This window comes from Rhinolophus sinicus, chromosome 14 (genome assembly GCF_057876585.1).
Source record: "Rhinolophus sinicus isolate RSI-liver-muscle chromosome 14, RSI-T2T, whole genome shotgun sequence".
In the NCBI taxonomy this organism is placed as follows: domain Eukaryota; kingdom Metazoa; phylum Chordata; class Mammalia; order Chiroptera; family Rhinolophidae; genus Rhinolophus; species Rhinolophus sinicus.
The window spans coordinates 173,819,457-173,841,664 of record NC_142514.1 but is presented as its reverse complement, the minus strand read 5'-3'; the positions used below and the strand labels follow the sequence as shown (position 1 = coordinate 173,841,664).

The following is a 22,208-nucleotide window of genomic DNA, read 5'->3' as shown; positions in this document are numbered from 1 at the left end:
AGTTTAACAAAGTCTGAAAGCATGATAAAAGACATTTTCAGATTTACCAGGACTCAAAACATTTGTCTCCCACACACATTTTTCTGAGGAAGTTACTTGAGGATGTGCTCCAGCAAATAAAGTCCTCTTTCTTGGACTAAGGAAAGAGAAAAATGTGGCACGAAACCTATGAGAGTGAGTAAGGGAAGTTCCAGGATTCCAGCTACAAGAATAAGCCTGGAAAAGTAGAGATTTCAGATATTTCATATATTCAGAGAATTTGGTACCACATCAAAGGATATGACGAGTAACCTGTGCACAGTAAAAGTGAGGCAATACAGAGAGGAAGAAAATGAGTTCAGAGCCAGACTGGACTTGTGAACCCAGCTCTGGAACTTATCAGCTGTGTGATCTTACACAACCTCTCTGTGCCTCAGTCTACTCATCTGTATAATGGGAATGACATTAATACAGCGTAGGATTGTTGTAAACATTACATGAATGATATATGTAAAGTAATTTACACAGTGCCTGTCACAGTAATAGCTCAGTGAATTTTAAATTTTAATAATAATAATAATAAAATGGCTTTTCTGAAAGAATTTACTTGTGTCTAAAACCTACTAATCAAAGTAAAGAACATGCAATTAGAAAAACTATAGAGATTATTGTGTCCATTTAATTGTAGAACAAAGGTATTAGCTAAGGGCATGTTAACTACCTTAAGGTATATAAGGTCTCAAACATGATAGAAGTTTATTTCTGGATCACATAAATTCCAAAATAGCTGTTTCCTGATTGGTGGCCGCTCTCCTGTCAGTGGCGATTCAGGACTCCAGGTGTCTTCTATCTTGTGGCCTATCCAGAGTGTTCAGCACGGGTGTCCAGGGGTGTTGGGTTCTCATGCATCCAGCCAGTGGGGTGGGAAGGAGCATGACAATCACTCGCTGCGGCTCTCACAGGCCAGGCCTGCAAGTGTCACATAGCCCTTCTGCTTGGGGACCATCATCTAGAGCGCAAGAGCATCCGATTGCAGAGGAGGCTGGGAGTGTAGTCCAGTTGTGTGGGGGGAAGAAAGGGTGAACAATTTGGTAAACAACTTCTGTCACAAAAGCCTTGGGGGTGTCAGAAGAGAAGGTCCATGGTTGATACAAATCTGGACAAAATAAATAATAATAACATGCAGAGGTGGGGAAGGAAGGTGGGGACATTATTAATGGTGCTAATGTCCTCCCCTCTCTTAGAAGAGCACTGACCTACTCTGCTTCAAATTAAAACATGGAGTTAAAAAAAAAAAAAAAAAACTATAATGATTCTAACTTTTCCACACTCTAATTTTTCATCTTAAAAATTTGTTTAAATTAATATCGTATAGAAAAGAGCAAGTATCTGAAGTTCAGAAATTCATGGAGCTTAACCTGAATTTCTTTTTCTTCTGTTAAATTCAAGTAAAATTAAATGTAGTACTTTAAACATTTTTCAAACGCATGTGTATCTTGATCTCAAAGCTTACTTTGTACTTCCCAAAGCCTAGAGGTACCAGCTCAGACCTGCACCCCTGGAAAAGCTCAAGTGGGACACCATTACCAGCCTAAGAGTCCCCCAGCCATGATTTGGCTGGATGATGCTCTGGGCCCCACTTCCAAGGCCTCTGCGGCAACTGTTGTGATATGGACTTGGAAGGGGGCTCATGAAGATGTGTCCAAGGACAGCACCCCGAGCCTTCACCGTAAATGCCTTGAGTCTTCACGGTGTACTGGGTTTCACTGCTTTGCAAGAGGAGCAGGGAATGAGAAAGGGAGACGGGATTTGGGGGACTCAAGCCCCTCTGCCTGCTTGCTTCCACAAAATGGATGCTGGGCCAGAGTTAGGGGGTTGCTGGAATTTGCTGGTTACTGATGTGGATTCTCTTCTCAAAATTGCCGAAATGCTGGAAGGTAGCACTTTCCAGCGCAGGAAATACTCACTTCAAAAAAAAAAAAAAAGAAAAAGAAAAGAAAAGAAAAACCTGGGGAATTGCTAGAATTGGCAGACTCTAGAGGATTTGCCCGAAGTGCTTTGAGAAGCAACCCTACCTGGTGCCACCTCCAGCCCCCACCAGGTCAACTCAAAATTGCTAATAACAAATAGCCTGGCTAAGTTCTCTCAGGCGTCTGCAGTCGAGAGAGCTCCAGGAGACACTAAGGGGAATCTCTGCATGTGATGGCTGCTGCGTGAGTTTTCTGATGACTTTCCTGGAGTGGCATGCCTGCTGCAGACTGCATGATTCCCCATCCCGCCCCGAGAGAGACCCTGCATCCCAGAGCTCACCCTAACCCATCCTCTACCCCGCCCAGGCTTGGGACTCTCTCCCAGGTTTGGTGACTTCTCAGGCAGGAGAACAGGTCTGCAGCCAAACCATGTGATCATGTAGCTCCACAGACATCGCTACCCTCTGAGAACCTTGATTGTCATTCCTTCATGTCAGTCATTCACTCAGTAAGTACTTGCTGTGGACCAAGACTCTGCTATGGTCTGGGATACAGCAGTGAACAGGAGCAGCAGCCCCTGCCCTCGTGGAGCTGATATTCTAACAAGGACCGGGGTTCTTAACCTCCGCTCTATTGGCATTCGAGGCTGGATAATTTTTTATTGGAGCATGGAGGCTGTCCTCTGCATTGTAGAATCTTAGGCAGCGTCTCTATCCTTTCCCAGTTAGGTGCCAGTAGCAACTCACCCTTTCCCAATTGTGAATACCGTAAAGGTCTACAGACATTGCCAAATGTTCCCTGGAGGGCAAAACTGTCCCATTGACAACCTCTGAACTGGGGCGACACACACACATACGCGTGTGCACACACACACGCACGCACACACATACACACACACATGCACGCACATACACACACACACCCTCAACAATACATTTAACATGAGGTTCACCATAGAGAGGGTATTAGACAAACTCTGGGTTCCAGCTAGTCAGAGTTAACATTATTTTGCTGCCATTAACATTACTTTATTCCCTGCAACATGACAACCCCAATATTAACCATCCTCACCCCATACTACGGGTGAGGAAACTGAGACTTAAGAGAAGTTAAGCAACTAGCTATTAAGTGAGTAGCTGAGTTCTGAGCCAGTGACCCTGAATCGGCCTCTCTAGTGGTAGGGCCCAGAAATTGGCATTCTGTGATTTTCAGTCATGTTGTTTTATCACAGCATTAATTCTTTTCCTCCTCATTTGAATCACTTTCAAAGTGATTCAGAGTGTAATGATGAGAACGATGACAAGAAACATCTTGTCATTTATTTAGCACTTAGCAGTCTTCCAAGTACCGTCACTGAGTTTTCGATTTGGTTTTCTCAATAATTCCCTGAACCCCCACTGGTGTCTTTGCTCTGTGACACCAGATTGGCCCCGGCTTTGTCTACAGAGCTCTTCAAATTCACCTCTGAGACTTCTCCAGTGTGCAGTGGTGTCCTCCATAAACTCCGCCTGCCTCACCGAGAAGCCCAGTGCGATCTGAGTGAGGGGAAAGGAAACCATCTCTTATGAGGGCCCCTTAGCCTCGTCACTAACCAGCGAAGTGATAACCCTGTGAAAAGTCTGCGCAGTAGCAGAGAGAAGTCTGCAAACTCAGCCCAGCTCAGCCACCATTGGTGTGACCCGGACAAGGCCCTTCCCTCTCTGGACCTTGGTGTCCCTGACTTTAAAATGAGTGTCGACCATCATCAGCACCCTCACGGGTGCTAAGGGCTTTAAAACTCCTTAGAGATGCGCGGTGTGTAACGTCAGGAGAGTGCAGCTTGGTGCTGAGGGGGCCCCAGGTGCCTCTTCTCCGCACTCCCTTCCACCAGAGCAGCTTATCTTTTGTTTACAAGTCAAATTTCCACAAAAACTGTGAAGGGAAAAATGTTTTTCAATAACCATAAAAAATGCTTCTCCTTGACCATACAACTTCCAATTTTCCTTTCAGCCCTGACATTTCAAAATAATGGTAATAATTCCCAACCACCCAGCACTCACCACCTGCCGATGTTAAGCCAAGCACTTCACACACAGTATGGTACTTAATTCTGTTCATGGATAGAGGGCAAAATGGGGCTTCCCCAAGAGTAAAGCACTCTGCCACAAGCCACCCAGCCAGATCCTGCTAGGACCCGGATTTGCTCCAGGCAGACGGGTGCCACAGCGCTCTGGCTTGACCGCTGCACAGTTCTCCTTTCCAGCTTTCATGACCACTGGCCAGGCTGCGACACAGATCAGGGTGTCCAAGGCCTCCAGCCACGGCTCCTGTCACTCTCCCCAGCCCTGGCACAGTTTAAACAGTGCCAGTGGCTTCCCATTAGGTGGCAATAGTGTGTGGAGTGGCAGTGGAGGAGGGAGCTTGCAAAGGGGCTGTGCGTGAGGGTAGAGCAAAGCCTCATGGGTTGGGTTAAGACCCACAAGGCAGGCTGTGGGACAGGGTCAGGGCTCCTGTCTGTATACTTGACATGCTTATTAAGGTGCTATTATGTGCTGGGCACCGTTCTAGGGCTGGGACTATGTCAGTGGATGACACAGACCCATATCCCTGCCGTCGTAGGGCCTGTATTCCCAAAGGGAGACTCAGGCCACCACCAAAACTCAGGCCACCACTCACCTTAATTTTCATAGAACTAGCTCTTCTTCACACTTCTGTTTCATTAGATAAAGGAAGTTGTATGGACTATTATATAATGTTAAGGGTAAGGCAATAAAAGGAAACAGGGAGTGATGGGGCAAAGGGCAGAGGCCTGGTCATTTTAGATAAGGTGAGCAGAGAAGGACGGTGAACTTGGGAGTTAAGACCTGGAGGGGAGGGTCCATTTCCCCCTCCGTCCTCTAGGTGGCAGCATCCTCCCACTTGCCCCGCAGCACAGTGGGGTCCTCTACCCAGCCCTAGAGGAGCACCCCCAGGGAAGCTTGCCTTGGGATGATGCTATGGGAACCAGGGCAACTCAGCCTATGTAAAAATACTGGTTAAAATGGGGAATACTAGAAAACAATGAATGAAGAATTCCTGGGGTGTGAGTATTGTTCTGTTTCATGATCTGGGTGCTGGATAGACAGATGTGTTTACTTAGATCCACTAGCTCTAGTTGGGATCTGTGCGCTTTTAACCTGTATGTTAGACTTCAGTAAAAAGTTAAAAATCTCTCTCTCTCTCTCTCTCTCTCTCTCTCTCTCTCTCTCTCTCTCTCTCTCTCTCACACACACACACACACACACACACACACACACACACAAAACCATAAGGATTTTCTTTTCATCTAAATCATAGTTGTCATTATTTTCCCACCTTTTGCTGATTAGAACTCTGTCCCATCTTTCTTAAAGTTTATTAAACACATTAGCGCAGATAAAATGTTCAGAGCCCTGCCTGATATGTAGGAAGCACATCATAAATGTTAACACCATTTGCGTTTGTACACACCACGAGGCAACACCTGTGATCTCCAGTCTTGCTTTCTTTGCAATGGAGGAAGAACTTAGAAACACTGGCCTAGCAAGCTGATGGCAGAATCCTAGAATTTCATGATTTTCCCCAACCTTTCACGGACAACTTGCTCAGCCCTATTTTAACAGAAATTCTCAAAACAACTGACCTTTATGGGTCTTTCCAAGTACTCACCTTAATTTTCATAGAACTAGCTCTTCTTCACACTTCTGTTTCATTAGTTGACATATTAATTAGAAAATACAATTCAATAATGAGATTCCTAACATAAAAAGATTTGGAGGAGACCAACGCAACCAACCCTAAGTGAGTACATGACCCAACTGGAAGGGGAGAAATGATGAGGGCAACTAGAGAGGGGCCCGCTGGCCATGAGACTCCACCAGGCTGTGGGCACCAGGAGGCAAGTTTTCCAGAAAGACTGAAGAGCTTCAGCCAGTCTGGAAAATTGGTTCGGTGGAGGTTGGGTCGGAGAGCTACTACTGTACTCCCCTTAAGTGTTGGGGTCCCCAAGATTGATTCTTATACGATTATTCATGGGCTAGTGTGCCCATCAGGCATTGCTAGAAGTGCTTGGTAAGGCTACCTTTGGGAACTTGGAACAACAATCAAAACCATTTATTGTGCAAGTTCTGTGTTCCAGGCCCCATGCTAGCTGCCTTACGTACCCTCACAGTAATCCTGTGAGGGCTAGAAATCGTTTACCATTTGACTCTGTTAATCACTTAGCAGCTCTCAATGTGTAACTTAGTGGTTTAAAATGACTCATGATTTTAATTTTGTTCATAATTCTGTGGTTGGCACTTTGGGTGGTTCTTCTAGTGTCAGCTGGGTTCGGTCATGTGTCTGCCAATCAGCTGCACAGCTCTGCTTCTGGGAATTGATAGCTGTGGGCTGGGGTGATGGAGACAATGGGCCACTTGATCTCTTGTCCTCTAGCAGGCTGGCCTGGGCTCCTTCTCATGGTGGCTGGGCAGGAGTCCATGACAGAGAGTAGAAGCATCTACGATCTCTTTAGGCCTAGTCTCAGAATTGGCACAATATTCCTTCCACCTCAGTCTACTAGCCAAACAAGTCACAAGGTCAGCCCACATTAAGGGGTAAAGCAATAGACCCTCACCTCTTTGTAAAGTGATAATATTTCAAAGAATATGGATACAGGAAGTGGGTAATTGCAGCCATCTTTGCAAACAATATTAACACACCCCTCTTATACAGGAAGAAACTAAGCCCAAGCAGGTTAGGCTGACTATCCTACCCAGGGTCTCTCAGCTAATAAGCAACAGAGCTAGAGTAACACACCTCTGTGGGACTTCAATACCTGCTCTTTTCACTAAGCTAAACTGCTTTGTTAAGAAATTAAAGCTTCTGAGACATACGGGATCATTCTAACTCTTAAATTAACATTAGTTGAGCACCCCCTAGTATGTACACAGCACTATGCTTTAGGTCATCCTGACAGCGTCTCCATGAAGTAAGGTGACCATTCCCATTTTACGGATAAGGAAATTGAGGCTCAGAAAAATTTAGGTTACTTGCCAATGGGTCATGCAGTCCTATGCACATAAAGACAAGGGATTTGAACCCATTTCTTCTGATTTCAAGTTCACAATTCTTTCAATCATGCTCAAGAGTCCTTTTCTGAGGTCCATGAACTTCCAGAAGGCGTTACATGGTCCTTGAATAATTTAGGATCACATACAAAATTTCACGTATATTACACTCAAACTCCTTTCTGAAAAAGGAAATAGCTTTTGTTAGATTCTCAAAGGAATCTATGTCCCATCTCCCCCCCCCCCCCATAAAGTTAAGCACCACATCTGCAGAAGTGTTGATCTTCCCCCAACCAGGCAAGCGAAACTCTCCAGGCAAAGTTCCATAATCTTCATATATTCTAGAAACCTAGAGAGAAAGGGAGCCTTTAGACTAGCTCCAAGAGAAATTGGATGGAGTTGAGGGGGTCTGCCTCTGACAATCAGAATGTTTACTTCATCTGTGCTGAGATGGAATCAGGGGTTTAAAAAATTACTGGGTTGTTGAAAATGACCTGCCAGGCCAGGTGGCCACTAGCAGTGGTCAGTAAGGGTAGCTGCAATTTGCTCCAACTCTAGAATATTTCTCTACCTTTTACAGACTTGCATTTCTGCATCAGGGGCCTCCAGACCCAACCCCTTTCTCCTTTCTACCTTAAGATGTGGCCTCAGAATTGCTCAGAGCCAGCGGCTGGGGTCCTGAGAGTGGACCTCACTCTTGGGCCTCGGCTGAGCTCCTTATTTCCTTACCCTGCTGCCAGTGTCTCAGCTCTCCGGGGTCTGCATCGCCCTGCTAGGGACCCAGGATCTTCAACCCCTTATCCCGGGCAGTTTCCTCCTGCTCATGTCACCTTCAGCAGGGCCCAGGGCTTGGAGAATCTCCAGCTAGCAGTGGTCCAGCTTGGAGAACCCAGAGTTATCAACTGAGAGAGCAACACAGAGCTGAAAAGTGGGAGCCAGCCGAGAGAGAGAGAGAGAGAGAGAGAGACAGAGACAGAGACAGAGACAGACAAGAGAGACAGACAGAGAGACTTGCCCACTACACCTGCCCTCTCCTCATGCCATCAACAATTGCAGCCATCATGGCTACATGTGTCTTGAGGAAAGCTTGATTCCTGTCCTGGATGCCTGCTGTGACTTCTTCTCTAGTCCACCAGCGTCCACTTTCTTCAATTTGTATTCAATACTGTAGCCAGAGGGATCTTTTCAAAACAGAAATCTGATCATATCATGGTCCCCTGCCTAAGAATACCCAGTGGCCTTTCATTATGGCCATTGTCTGGCCCCTGCTTCTCCCTTCAGGCTCATCTGACACAGAGTTTCTCCTAGTGGTGGGCTGGAGTCGGCTCCTACCAGCTCACAGAGCCAATCGGTAAATATTCAGGAATTTGTTAGTAGCTGGAAATTGACTGGGGTGTCAATTTATTTACAGAGAAATCAACAAGTGCTAAAAATTAATATTTTGCCCCAGAGAGCTGGTTGACTAACACACTGCTGCCTACTGACCACTGTGCAGTTCTGTCCCAGGGTCCTCTTACATACTGTTGCCCCGCCTGGAACACTCTTCCTTCTTGCTGAGTTAACTTTACTCTTTCAGGCCTCAGTCCAATTGCTACTTCCTCTGGGAAGCCTTCCTTGGTGTCCTGGAACAAATCAAATCACAACCCTGAACCTGACCTCCTTGGCTTGCATCACAGTTATAATTTCCCGTGTGTTTGTGTGATGAATGATTACTGTCCATCTTCTCCACGGGAATGTAAACTCCATGGTAAGAGGGACCTCGCCTGGTTTTGCTCATTATCTCCACTCCATCACCCAGAACATACATGGTACATGGTAGAAACTCAAAATATTTGTTGAACTAATGAATGAGTTAGAGAAATACGTATTAGACAAGAAGTCCTCAGTTTTGGCTTCTGTGGCAGAGACTACTCTTATTCACGTCTCTCCTCTATATTTTCCCATCTTTCTTATTCGATTTGTTTTGTTACCAAATTCTGACCAATACAATGGGGTGAAAACTATGTACTGTGTTTCTAGTCAAGGCCTCCAAAATATCACAGGTGGTCTTCAATGCACTCTCTCTTCCCCATCTGCAAGGTTGGAAGTGGAGGACAGAAAAAGACAGAAAAAGCCCAGATTCCTGAGCCACTGATGGGAGAGGAGCTGTCCACATAAGTCACATAGCGCTCCTTAAACTGTGATAGGAGCAACATAGACTTTTATTGAGTTAATCCATGAGGTTTGGAGGTCATTCATGACTACAGCAGAACCTAATCGACACTGACCTACAAGACCTTCCCAGCTCTGTCATGCAGTCCTTCTACCCTTTGGCAGGCCAGGCTCCCTGGGCCTCAGTTTCCCTATTGGTAAAATGAATGAAAGGTGATCTCTGAAATCCTTCCAGTGTTAAAATTCAGCTGTTCTGCTTATACATTTTCTTCCCACCCGCCCTGCCCGATATGCAGTCACCATACATGTTTGATAACTAAGAGAACCTTTTGTTTTTGAAACACTTTCTCTCAGATAAAAGCGTTTCAATACCTTAGAAATGTAGAGTCATCATTCATATTATTTAATCATCCAACAAGGAAAATACCGATCAAAAGAGCGATGGTGACATTTTATCAAAGAGGCTGGGGAACCTTCAGAGATCTTTAGCCTTCCAGAAGCTTCCCCCAGGCTTCCTGTCCTCTCCGTCCTCGGCAGTCTGGTGTGCCCAGCATTTCCAATTATTTGCAAGCCTCATCCTTCGACTGTCTCAACTGTTCCACTCAGCTGACTCTGTCAACTGCCTTTCTCAATAGAGATGATCTCATTTTTCAAAGGAACCCACTAATGCTTTTTCTTAGAGAGTTGTCATTAAAGGCTACTGTCTGGGTATCAGTAACCAAGAAGCAAAAGTCGCATCTTGGATGAGATACAGCCAAGGTGACCCAGAGTCCTGATGGCTTAATTGGTTTTCAGATCTCCTGAGGCCTAACCTAGCCTTGTCTTGGTTCACTGTGTGTGAAAGAGGTGAAAGGCAAGCTGCTCTTCTTGGGCTGGGGTCCCTCTTTCTGTTAAAGATGAAAGGCATGGCAGCAGCTGTCATCCCAGTAACCATAGTAACAATGGACCACATGGCAGGTGTCTGATCCTCATTAGACAATGTCTGATATTAAGTGTTCTTCATCCTTCCCCTCACTCCCACCCCGGATCATGCTACACGGCACTGAGGTCTCCCAGGGGAGCAGTTCAGGCAGGGGAGATCTGGACTGACAGCATTAATTAAACCTCTTATTTCCCCAGAACATTTTGTATTGCCAGACCCGGGAGCCAAGAAAACCTCCTGGGGAAGCTCTTATGAGAGGGAACACTAAGTCTATCACCAGGGACTGAGGCACTTTGGCTCCACAGCTGGCAGCAAACGGGGCTTAGGAGGAAAATGTGCCTGGCGTACAGCAGGCACAAAATAAATACTTGTGGAAGAGTCAATTTAAGTAAATGGGGCTCATTTAGCAAATGGGATTCCTTCCAGCTCACGGGAAACCCTGCACGAAATGGTCGTGTAAGTCATTCACCCTTTCAGCAGTTACTGAGTGCCTGCTGTACCCACCCATGGGTGGATGTAAAGGGACTAGCTTGCTGAATGAATCCTCAGTCCCTGGGAGTGGCTGGGGCTTGAGGGCACGTCGGGAAGTGTGCAGAGTCTGAAAGGATTAGTAGGGACCACATCACAGTGGGCTTTGGCTCTAACTGGGGAATCCTGAAGGCTTTCATGCATGTGACAGTGTCAGCTTTGCATGTCAGAAGCATCCTTTTCAGATGTCCTGTAGGGAACGGATTAGAGGCACACTACTGCTGTAACCAAAGAAAAGATATTCTAGAACTTCTGAATCCAGGCCTCAAGAGAACTGGCAGCTTCTGCTTCCTTCCTCTTGGACCCTGCCTGCCATGTTGTGAGAAGCTCCAGCCACATGGCGGAGAACCAAGGTGCACTGGCTGGCAGAGCAGTTTGCTCCCAATGGCAGCCAGCACCAACTGCTCACCATGCGGCACGCCATCTTGGACAGCCCAGCCCAGCTGACCGCAGTCCCAGAAGACATCATGTTGAGCAGGAAAACTGCCCAGTTGAGCCCAGTTCACCCACAAAATCATGAGAAGTAACAACATACAGTTGACCCTCGAACAACATGGATTTGAACTGCATGGATCAGTCCACTATACACAGGTTTTTTTCCAATAAACACTATAAATGTATTTTCTCATCTTTTTCTTAATAATATTTTCTTTTCTCTAGCTCACTTTATTGGAAGAATGTGGTATATTATATACATAAAACATATAAAATATGTGTTATTGATTATTTACGTTATCGGTAAAGCTTCTGAGCAATAGTAGGCTATTAGTAAAGTTTTGGGGGGAATTACCTGAGGATTTTCAACTGTATGGGGGTCAGCGCCCCTAATCCTGGTGGTAGTTTATTAGGGGTGATAACTGAAACCCCGGGAGGTACCAGCTGGTGGTCACGTCTGCAGCTGAGCAGGAAAGGTCTGGCTGGAGCAGTTTTAGATTTGGGACTCATCAGCTCCATGGGAAAGTGAAGATGTACTGTGGATGGAATCACCTACACCCCTTCGCCCAAATGCCCAGCACCCCTACAGCACAGTGGACTCACAGCAAATGCTTGCTGAATGAAATACTCCACATAATGAAAAACACCCCAAATTACTGTTGTCTGATCTAAGATGATACTCCTTATGCCTGGAATTCTAATTTCCTCTCCCTCTAGCACTTCCTTTATTTCCCCCCCCCCCCCTCTCTAAATCAAAGTGTGGACTCCTGGCTGCTGCATTTGAAACTCTTCGTCCTTCTAAGACAAGTCCATTCTCTGAGTGTGAGGTGTGGACATGGAACGTGCAAGCCCGAGTTTGGGTTCAGAACAACTGGATTTTTCTAGTAGCCCCACATCTCCACTGAATCTCAGCTTTCTCATCAGTAAATGGACATGAGAATTCCCGCAGATCAAATTAGGTAATATAGGTGAACTGCCGGGTGGCCACTAAAAGAGATGCAGGGATAAATAGAATCATTGCAATCATCTTCGCCAGGACGTGGGTATGATCTCAACCCCATATACCCCATCAGTTTCCTCTAACCTGCCACCTGGCCCTCTCCCTGGTAGTGAACACCTGGCAAGTTCAGGATATGGGAAATCTCCAGCTTGGTGCGTCTGTGTATGAAATGCTCCTGGAGGAGCCAATGTTATGGACTCCTGGGCCAGAGAGGGTGAACAAAGGGTTAGCAGCCCGGCAAAATGACCTCTCCCCAGAAGAAGCCACAGGCCTGGGTTCGAGCCCTGGTTTGCCCTCTAATGCAGTGTGACCTCCCGCCCTTCTTGGGCACAAGTGTCTTCATACATAAAGCGTTGAAGAACGGCCTGAGACAACCCTGAGGTTCCTGCCACCTGAAAAGCTCTGGCTCCTATTGGGTTGGGGGTCTGGTCACGTGTTGACGCGGAGGGGTGTCGTTGACGTGGTACTGCGGGTGCAGCAGCCAGCTTGCGTCCGGCCCCCTCCTCTGACGTCCTCGCCGCCGCCCTCCCTCCCCGCCCCTCCGGCGGCGGGAGAGCTGCTGGCGCGCCGGGAGCCCGGAGCTGCCTGGTGGCGGGCAGCGGGCCCAGCGGGGTAGGTGCGCTGCAGCGGGACTGAGCCCCGCGCGGGGAGCGAGCACCATGGTGCTGTCGGTGCCCGTGATCGCGCTGGGCGCCACGCTGGGCACGGCCACCAGCATCCTCGCGCTGTGTGGGGTCACCTGCCTGTGCCGGCACATGCACCCCAAGAAGGGGCTGCTGCAGCGTGACCGGGACCCCGACCCGGAGAAGGCAAGACCTGGCGTGCTCCGGCCAGCCCAACAGGTGAGCGGGGCGGCGCCTCAGCTTCCCTGCGATAGGCGTCGTCTCCAGGTCTGCGGCGGAGGGGAACACGGGGTGGGGGGAGCCGTCGCGGTTCTTCTGTGCGAGACAGAGAAAGGCGGGGAGCGGGGACAGGGGACGTGCTCGGGGACCCGCCGAGGGGTCCGGAAAGCGGGGGTGGGCGTCGTTAGTCGGCGGGAGACTTAGGGGACGAGAGAGGAAAGAGGACAGCGAGGGCTAAGAGGGAGGGGACGGGAGGGAATGGGAAAGGGGACTGGGGTAGGAATTAGGGCTGGGCGGGGAGGGCAGCTGGGAGGAGAATGCGCGTCAGGCACTCAGTGGGGCATATGGGGGGGGGCTGAGAGGGGACTGGGGAAGGGGATTGTGAGGGTTAGAGAAGACCGAGAGGGCCGGGACTCATCTGGAGAAGGAGAAGCTTGCAGAATTGGGGTGAGGAGGAAGGGGACTGTGAAAGAGAAGAGAAGGTGAGGGAAGGGGTCCTTATGGGCTGGTGTAGGGAAAGCACTGATATAGTGAGAAGGTGGGAAGCCACCAAAACCCAGAGGGGTGGAGCTGCTGCTGTCCTCATAGGAGCTGGAGAGGAGGCAGCTGGAGGGAGTGTCTGGTGTCTGGAGAGGCAGGTGCATTTGCAGGGGCCTGAGGACCCTGGCCCCCTCCCAGCAGCCCTCAGCTCCAGCCAGCCTGAGGGGCGTGCTGTGGCTTCCCCCAAGTGTCTCTGAAGATGTCCCTCAAGACAGAAGGGCTTTTATCCCATGCTTTGGCTTGTCCCCAGAGCCCCTTTGGGTAGGAAATGGGTGGTGCCCCCATTGTACAGTGCAGTAGAAGGGGTCTGGGAAGAGGTTTGGAAGGCCCTCCCTACATAGGCTGTGAACTCCAGGACACGGTCCTAAGGTGGGAAGAGCAAAATGTCCTCCGGAGAACCGGAGAGAAAGAGTCTGGCTAAAGCGTTTGAGGAAGGCTGCCCCTGGGCGGGGGCATGACTTCACAACTTCCAAAGGTCCCCTGGATTCCTTAGAGAGCTTATAGTCTGGGAGCGGCACTAACATGCTGTGATTCCACCCTCCTTTTTCCAATCAATTATTCAAAAGCTCTGAGACCCAGTCGTGTGGGGCTTGTGTCAGTCACTGTATGGTGTGAGTGGCAGGAAATGGCTGCTGTCCTTGAGGCACTTACAATCCAAGAAAAGTGACATTGACACTGGCTGCAACAGGAAGCAGCTGGGCAGCTGATGTGGAATCCGGAATCCTCTGGAAATGGCAGTAGTGGGCTCCCCACTGACAGGGAGTTGGATGAGCCCTTCTCTAGAAGTTGTGGCCTGCTGCCTCTCAACCTTCTGTGCAGCCCAGGACACTAGAGGGACAGCCATTCCTCCGCCTTTCACAGGCACCATCCCCTCCCCTTCTCAGAGAGAACCCCTGGGGAAGGTGTTGATGTGAGTGACCCTGGGATCCCTTCCAACTCTTTGTCTTATTGACAACCAGTAAGTAGCCCACATGATGCCTGATAATCTGTTAAGACAAACAGACTGTGCCTCTCCCCCGCTTAAAATCCTCCACAACTTCTCATTGAGCATGGAACAAATATGACAACCCTTTACATAGCACCGTTCTATCTAAGTGTGTTACGCTTAATGCATTTAGCAACTCAGTGAATGCATATATGGTGATCCCAACTTAAAGCTGAGGAAGTTGGACTCAGAGAGGGTCAGTGACTTCCCCAAGGTCACACAGCTAGAGAAGTTTCAGAGCCAGAATCTAGCCAAGCTGGTCTGATTCTGGAGTCTGTGCTATTAGCCATTCCACTCTACTCCCCATCTGCTTGATCTGGCAGCTGTCTACCTCTCCAGCTAAACTCCTGCCAGTTCCTCCTTTCATTGGCAGCCTCAGCCGCACTGGATTTATGATCCTTCTTAAAGACACCAAGCCTTCCAGACTTCTGCCTGCTTTTCACACAGATGGTTCCTTCTTCTCCTTTAAGTCTCTTTCTGTTTAAATTTCACCTATTGCCTATTGCCCATTGCCACATGTAACCAAGCACCCTTCCCTCCCCCTCCCCCATATGTTCCTTCCAAATTATTTTATAGCAGTTGTGAAAGTTGGACGTGATCGTTCATATCTGCTTTCTTGTATATTTATTTCTGGCACCCACTCAGGACCTGGAACCTAATAGGTGCCCAACAGGAAATTGTTGACAAATAAAAGCATCCCAGTGTCCAGCCCTGCGGGATTACTGTCTGAGAGATTTCCTCACACGCGCATGCATGCACCAGGCCTTTGCAACCCAGCGCTAGCTCAGCAGGACACAATACACGAGACCCATCCGTCCACATTCCCTCATCTAGTTCCCTGAGTGACAAGGATTTGAGCCACCTGGGGCTGAATCTACAGGCCTGAATATGATGAAGCTGTGAGGTCCGTGTCGGCGTGGCTGCCACTGTGCTCAGACTGAGTCAGCCATGACCCAGATAGAGTAAACAGGGAAAAGACAACACAACTGGCATTTCAAAGAAAGTAAAGGAGGTGGCATTAGGGGTGGCAGGTGACAGCAGGGTGGTGGCCATGGCATGTGTTGACAAGGAGGGAAAAGTCAGGGAAAACTCTCTGAAGGTGTTCATTGAAGAGAGGGCATGAGGGCTGGGGGACAGGGTTCTAGATTCCTGTAGCCACTGAGAACTGGGATGTCTACGATACAGGGTGATGACTACCCATGTCTCCGAAAGTCACTGGTTGCGGTTGCTGGAAAACTTCCTTGGATTTGCAGGCCATGCCTGGGAAATCTGATTTCTGGCCATGAATGTTTGGATGAAGTTGAACTTTGTAGAGATTTTGAAAAGAATTTTGAGGTTTACCCAGCGGTTCTTCACCTGAGGTCCATAGACCCCCGTCTCCCCATCAAGGGGTCTGTAGACAGAATTTAAAACGTTCACAGTCTTGGAGAGGAAAAACTTACATAATGATTTTCACTAACCTCTAACTAAAACATAGCATTTCCTGTGAGTAGAAATATAAACAACACACCATAGTATTAACAATATCGGTAACTTTGTCCCCAAGGGAAATCACAGATCGTTTCAGAGCACACTGCAGCTGCTCCACAGACTCATAATATCATTTATGCACGTCTCCAATTCTAAATCATGCTTCTTATTAAACCTCCTGCTCGATCCTGCTATTTAATGAATGAAGAAGGAGGCACACATGTAGCTATTTCACAAATTGATGTTGTTAGATGTTCCATTGTAGTCTTATGTCTTTTATTTTCGAGTTTTCCCTGCATTTGGAGGAAGTATCCATAGGCTTCTTGTCATGCAGGGCGGCCTGCGGGGTTTCTGCTCCCGCTCCCCACATAAGAACGCAGGACATGGTGAGGCCAAAAAGGAACACCCACGGAGCCATAGGTAGGGGAGTCATACCACTATATTCTCGTTGGCGCCTGGGTTGGAGAAACAGGAAGCAGGAGCCACACTGTTCGCAACCCTCACTGCACCGCTTGCAGGCCCAGCCACCATCTTCTTGCTAGCCCCCATTTTCTGCTAGCAAAGCCACAGCAATTATATTAGTGGCCAATGGCTCACTGGTTACAGCTGATGGCCAACTAGCCACAGCTGATGGCCATCCAGTCACAGTTGATGGCCATTTACTACCTGAGCCAGCACCTTTCTATGTGAGGCCGAGAGCCTGGAAACTACTTTCTGGGGCTCTGTCCCCACACTCCACCCCTACAGGCTCTCGCCTCACAATCTACACGACAAGTGTCTTCCGCAAGGGGCCCTGTGCAACGAGCCTGGAGGTGAATGCAATATCCTGGACACAGCCAAGTTCTCTGGGCACAGCCAGAGTTTCTCAGGGCACCACCAGAGTTTATCTGGGCACCACCAGTGCTTCTGGGCACAGCCAGACTTCCTGGGCTTCTTAGGGTACCACCAGTCTCCCCGGACACAGCCAGGGTTTCTCAGGGTACCACCAAGTACTTCTGGGCACGACCAGACTTCCTGGGCTTCTTAGGGCACCACCAGTCTCCCCGGGCACAGCCAGGGCCTCTTAGGGCACTGCCACTCTCTCTGGGCACAGCCAGACTTCCTGGACACAGCCAGGGCTCTCAGAACACTGCCACTCTCTCTGGGCACAGCCAGACTTCCTGGACTCAGCCAGGGCTCTTAGGGCACTGCCACTCTCTCTGTGCCTCTCAGGGTACCCTGCTGGAACAACAGCGACGCATAGTCAAGGTACTTACATATTCTCGATGGTGGCCGGTCAAGACACAAAAGCAAATATCCCCCAGTTCCACTACATGGTGGTATGTTACCAAGCAAACTGTCAAGCGGTCCATTATATTAGGGATGGAAGGCAATTCCCCATAGTCCATAGTCATTCGCCAGGGCTGTCTTGGGGTGAGGGACGAACTTGACCTCACCCTCAGCCTCCATGGAGGACTCAGCAAGCATTTCCTCCTGGGACTACAAGTCCTGCATCCGGGCTGCCTCAGCAAGCACTTCCCAGCCCACAGGGCCGCAACGACCTTCGCTTTCTCCAGCCTGTGCTGGTTGGAGAAACGTCCACGTCTTCCCACCCCTCCACGGTGTCCAGCTCTCCCGCAGCTGCTGCTCCTGGTCTTCCTGAGACTGAGTGTTCATACACACAAACTGCTCCACCGCCCTTCGGAGAGCTTTGGCTGGCACCGTACCCTGCTCGCTGCGCCATTTGTCATGCGGGGCAGCCTGCGCGGTCTCTGCTCCCGCTCCCCACATAAGAACGCAGGACATGGTGAGGCCAAAAAGAAACACCCACGGAGCCATAGGTTGGGGAGTCATACTACTATATTCTTGCTGGCGGCTGGGTTGGAGACACAGGAAGCAGGAGCCACACTGTTCGCAACCGTCACTGCACCGCTTGCAGGCTCAGCCACCACCTTCTTGCTAGCCCCCATTTTCTGCTAGCGTAACCACGGCAGTTATATTAGTGGCCAATGGCTCACTGGTTACAGCTGACGGCCAACTAGCCACAGCTGATGGCCATCCAATCACAGTCGTTGACCATTTACTACCTGAGCCAGCACCTTTCCACGTGAGGCCGAGAGCCTGGAAACTGCTCTTTGGGGCTCTGTCCCCACACTTCTCCAGACAGCTAAAGGAGTCCATGGAATAAAAAAGGTCCAGAATCTCTGTTCAGTGGAAGGTGGGAGAGGGTGGAAGCAGTGATCCGTCGCCTTTCGTGCCTCCAGCCAGCTTTAATTCATAGTACTTTGCTTTCCCAAAATACGTATCCTGGACCATTTATTCTGCCTCCTTAGAACCGTCGCCCTCACCCACGTGCAGTCTGTGGGGACTGCACTACCATACCCACTCATGGTGTGGCAGGGTCACCTGGGAACGCCCTCACTGCTGTCAGTCCCACTTTTGAAGCTTGGTTATCATGCAGGGACCAGGCTGCTTGAGCAAGAGAGCAGAAGTGTGTGTGTGATCATCTTCCCTTCTCCGCTGCTTCTGGATCTGTTAACGAGAGGCAGCCAGACCTATTGGTTCCTTTCCCCTGAATTTCCTTTCCACGCTTATCTGCATTCTGGGTCCTGGCAGGGAAAGCCCTCTTTTTGGCTAACCTAAATCACTAAAGAGTGAGCAGAGAGAACTGCCCTTTTCTCCCTGTTCATTACCCATCCCTTAGCAGGAGTTGGGGTCCCATTTTCAGAAAACTTTAGTTTCAGCATCTGAGTTTTCTCCCCACAAGGTGTGTACCTCAGTTCACCCTTAAGGACATCTTCTCAGATGTGTCTCAGATTCCCTAGGCACTATCACTTTGAAGCTAACATATGGTCAAAGGCTTTATTCAAGTTCCTCGTCCCGTCATCAGTAGTTCCTACACCTCTCCTATCTGCCTCACCAGCCCCCACTTCCCCTTACTACCAGATTATAAACAGCTACCCTCCTTCTCACAGACTGGAGAAGACCCAAGTAGCTCTCAGTGGAACATTGCCTTAGTCCGTTTGGGCTGCTACAACAAACTACTACACAGTGGGTGGCTTCCAAACAACAGAAATTGATTTCTCACAGTTCTGGAGGCTGGAAATTCCAAGGTCAAGGTTCCAGCAGATTCAATGTCTAGTGAGAGCCCCCTTCCTAGACTTTCCACTTTACTTTACATGGGGCAAGCGAGCCCTCATGGGCTGCTTTTATGAGGGCACTAATCCTATTTAGGAGGGCTCCCCCCTCGTGACCTAATCACCTTCCAAAGACCTTACCTCCTAATACCATCACACTGGGGGGCAGGTTTCAATATATGAACTTTAGGGGGACACAGACATTCAGACTGTAGCAAACACTAATAGATCGATTCCAAGTTTTTATGAAATAATATTAGTGCTGCAGTTGTATCGAACAACATATTATGTAGAGTGGAGTCTTTTTCTTTCAAATCAGGGAGTGTGTCTTTCATTTTTCATGTATCCCTGACAATATCTAGTGTGATGCTGGGCAAATGATAAGTCTTTAATGTATTTGAATTAAACTGTCACATTGTGACACAGCACTGAACTAGAGAGGGAAAACACAAAGAAGCACATACAGTTAAGGTTTCATTTCCCCAAGGCTAGAAATCAAGGCCGATTTATTTATGGTGCTCTTAGTGGGGGCAGGTAATGCCTGGGGTGTGGAGAGCGCTTCTGGGGTTTTGTTTTATAAGCTCTGCCTCTTGGTATAGGCACTGGTTACACAGGTATGTTCACTTTGTGAAAGAAAAGTCAGCCAGCTCTACATTTATGATTTGTGTACTTTTCTCTAGGTATTTATACGTCAGTAAAGTTTTTATTAAAATGTGTCATATTGTGACATAATGTTTGTGAACATTAATTTAGTCCCAACCAGTATTTTTATTAACAGAAGGACTTTGGGGCCGTCATCAGGAGATGTGACCCTCCTTTTTGTGGACTCTTACGCACTGCCTCCCTGGCCCGGTCTGCTTTCTGCTGCCTCTTTGGGACTGTGGGCTCAAAACCATCAATGTGGCCCTGTCTGTCAACCCTCCTGCCCGCTCTCTTCTTCCTTAGGTCACTGGAGCAACAGCCTCTTGGATCATTTATCTGAATTCATCCTTGTCAGAGTGAGGATCAATCAGAGCCCAGATGCTGCTTTTCATTAGCTAACAATTTCATTCATTAAAGATTAATAAGCATTAAAGGTTAATGCTAGGCACTGGGATACAGCAATGAAAAGACAGGCGTATGATCTTTCTGATAAGTGGGGAGACAGACAGTGAAGCTATTGCCATGAAGCGTGTAACAGTGCGACCATAATGGGGGGGGAGGGACAGGGGCGAGGGAAACCCTTAGGAGGGGCATCCCCACCGTCAGCCCAAAGTAGAACTTTCTCCGGTTCTGGTTGCCTTCTCTGCCTGTCTCCCCTGTACCTCAGGGATCACAGGGAGGCTCCGTGAATCACCAATGGAACTCCTGGAACTGCTCGAAGGTCTTCCTGCATGGATTCTCACCCTTTAAAGGATTCAGTTCTCAGCTGATGTCCTGGCTGGTCATCTCCTTCTCATATAAACAACCAAACCAAAATAGATCCCATGTCCATAGAGTAATACATAGTAGTGAAAGTGTAGTAACATTTATTGAGCTCTGTACATGTGCCAGACACTTTCTAAGCATTTTAACCATATTAATGTTATCCTCACAACAGCCCTATGAAATATGCATAATTATGATTTCCATTTTATAGATGGGAAAAGTGAAGCATGGAATAATTTATTCAGTGGCAGATCTGGGAATTGAATTTAGGAAGTCTGGCTCTAAAGCCCCACTTTGACTACTAGGCTGGAGATTAGCAAAAAAAAAAACCGAGTCAGAATTTTATTTGAGCCACTCTGTTTTCCCCAATATAGCATAAAAGTGTCTACAAATATGCACCTTTGCAGGTGAGCTTCGGAAACCTTTATCAAAGCTTTGGATTTCTTTTCTGCCTCTTACATCCACCAGGCTTCAGGCACTGGGAGCAGCCCAGGGCCCTCCAGAGAGATTTGCATGGTAGACATGTTTGGGCTGGTTGCTTAGCAACATGGAAGACAGTATGAATTTTTCATCAAGAAATTAGCATAGATTATTTCAGGGAGATGAACACACACCCACTGAATACACTAGGCTCTTGGAAACACAACGGAGCCCTCAGTCTGTCCATCAATCCCTTTCCAGTGGCCTGTCCTGGACCTGTCACAGCTTCCCATCCTAGTTTCTCCTAGTGATTGACGGTCCACTAGCGCGTTTTGTTAACTCCAGCAGAAAACATTGCTGCATTCTTGGAAATTTTCAGATTTTCAGGTACTGGCCCAGGTTACCATCAAGTACCTGTGGTGCAGGAAGAGGAATAGAGAAGCCATTGGACCCTGATGGAAGAAACACCTGGAGGGGAAATCAGAGGGAGCTTAAGGCAATGCCAGAAGGAAAGGGAGAGGCCAGCAGGATGGGGAAGCAGCAGACCCAGAAGACAAAGATGAGACAAGATAAAGAACAACAAACCACCCAGAGTTGGAGACCAGCGGGAGAAATCAGAATAAGCAGAGACGATTCCTGTACTGTCCACTCTATTTGACCCACAATCTCCTAACAACAAATAACAGTTCATCTCCCACTTCTGCCTTAAAGTTACTGTATTTACTACCTCCAGAGCTTATTTCTTGTTAACAAACATTGGGAAACCCTGCTTGGAGAATGGAGGAGCAGAGCTTCGCAGAGACAGGTTTTAAGAACTAAGGGATTCTATATGTATATGTCAGAATCGACATATGCATACAAAGGACCCCCATGACCAATTTGGTAAGATATAACGTTTATAGGTTTCTAAAGGAAAACAGGTGGAAAGGGTAAATCTATTCCTCCCTCCCCCTCTTTCCCTTCATTATGTTTATTGAGCACATACTATGTGCCAGATACGATGCTTGAGGGTGGGGATACAGTAGTAACTGTCCTCTCCTCAATGACACACTGACCCATTCTCAGTCCTCATGAAACTTGTGGTGTAATGGAGGAGACAAGAGTTAATAAAAGAAGAGCACGAATAAATGAAAATGTGAGATGGTGATAAGTGGCCTGAAGGGCAAGTTCTGGTGCTATGAGAGTGTAAAATGGAACGGATCCAGTCAAGGAGGTCAGTGAAGGCCTTTCTTCCTCGGTCAGTGATGGCCAAGCTGAGAGCTGCAGTTAGATGGGAAGTTAACCAGGGCAATGGGTGGAGTGTGAGGGACTCCAGACAGAGGAAGGAGCCTGTGCAAAGGTCCTGTGGCAGGTGGAAGCCTAGCACTTAGGAGGGTCTAGGGAAAGGCCAGTACAGCT

General features: G+C 48.2%; 1 protein-coding gene across 1 annotated transcript in view; it reads left to right on the top strand.

The window, feature by feature from the left end:
* The first annotated feature begins 12,533 nt into the window (after positions 1–12,533).
* SYT13 (synaptotagmin 13) overlaps positions 12,534–22,208 on the top strand; it is a 44,851-nt gene continuing 35,176 nt past the window's right edge. The window contains exon 1 of the mRNA XM_019746445.3: positions 12,534–12,872. Coding sequence (XP_019602004.2) covers positions 12,690–12,872 — 183 coding nt within the window. The 5' untranslated portion in view covers positions 12,534–12,689. The remainder of the gene's footprint in view (positions 12,873–22,208) is intronic.